The sequence below is a fragment of the Eurypyga helias genome, unplaced genomic scaffold (assembly GCF_000690775.1).
Source record: "Eurypyga helias isolate BGI_N326 unplaced genomic scaffold, ASM69077v1 scaffold28381, whole genome shotgun sequence".
NCBI classification, from domain to species: Eukaryota; Metazoa; Chordata; class Aves; order Eurypygiformes; family Eurypygidae; genus Eurypyga; species Eurypyga helias.
In genome coordinates this window covers 4207-4440 of record NW_010229351.1, presented here as the reverse complement: position 1 = coordinate 4440, position 234 = coordinate 4207, and the positions used below count along the sequence as shown (strand labels likewise).

General features: G+C 66.2%; 1 protein-coding gene across 1 annotated transcript in view; it reads right to left on the bottom strand.

Annotated features, from left to right (window-relative positions):
• Positions 1-234, bottom strand: part of PES1 (pescadillo ribosomal biogenesis factor 1) — a gene marked incomplete at both ends in the record, with an annotated part of 4664 nt that overhangs the window by 327 nt on the left and 4103 nt on the right. The window contains one exon of the mRNA XM_010160381.1: positions 2-133. Coding sequence (XP_010158683.1) covers positions 2-133 — 132 coding nt within the window. The remainder of the gene's footprint in view (position 1; positions 134-234) is intronic.

The window sequence follows — 234 nt, the reverse complement described above, 5'->3', positions numbered from 1 at the left end:
CACCCACCTGCCAACAACCTGCTGCTCCACCCGGGGCCGGTCAACTATCTGATGGGTGATGGAGGGGTCACGCACGTCGTAGGTGGCACCAATACACAGGGACTTGTCCCAGGAGACCTGCCCACCGAAGCACCTGCCAGCAAACCCCACCCAGGAGTCAGGCAGGAGCGGCCCTCCGGGTCACCCTGCCCGCAGGACGTCGGGCACATCGGCCTCCGAAGTCCCGACGGAGAG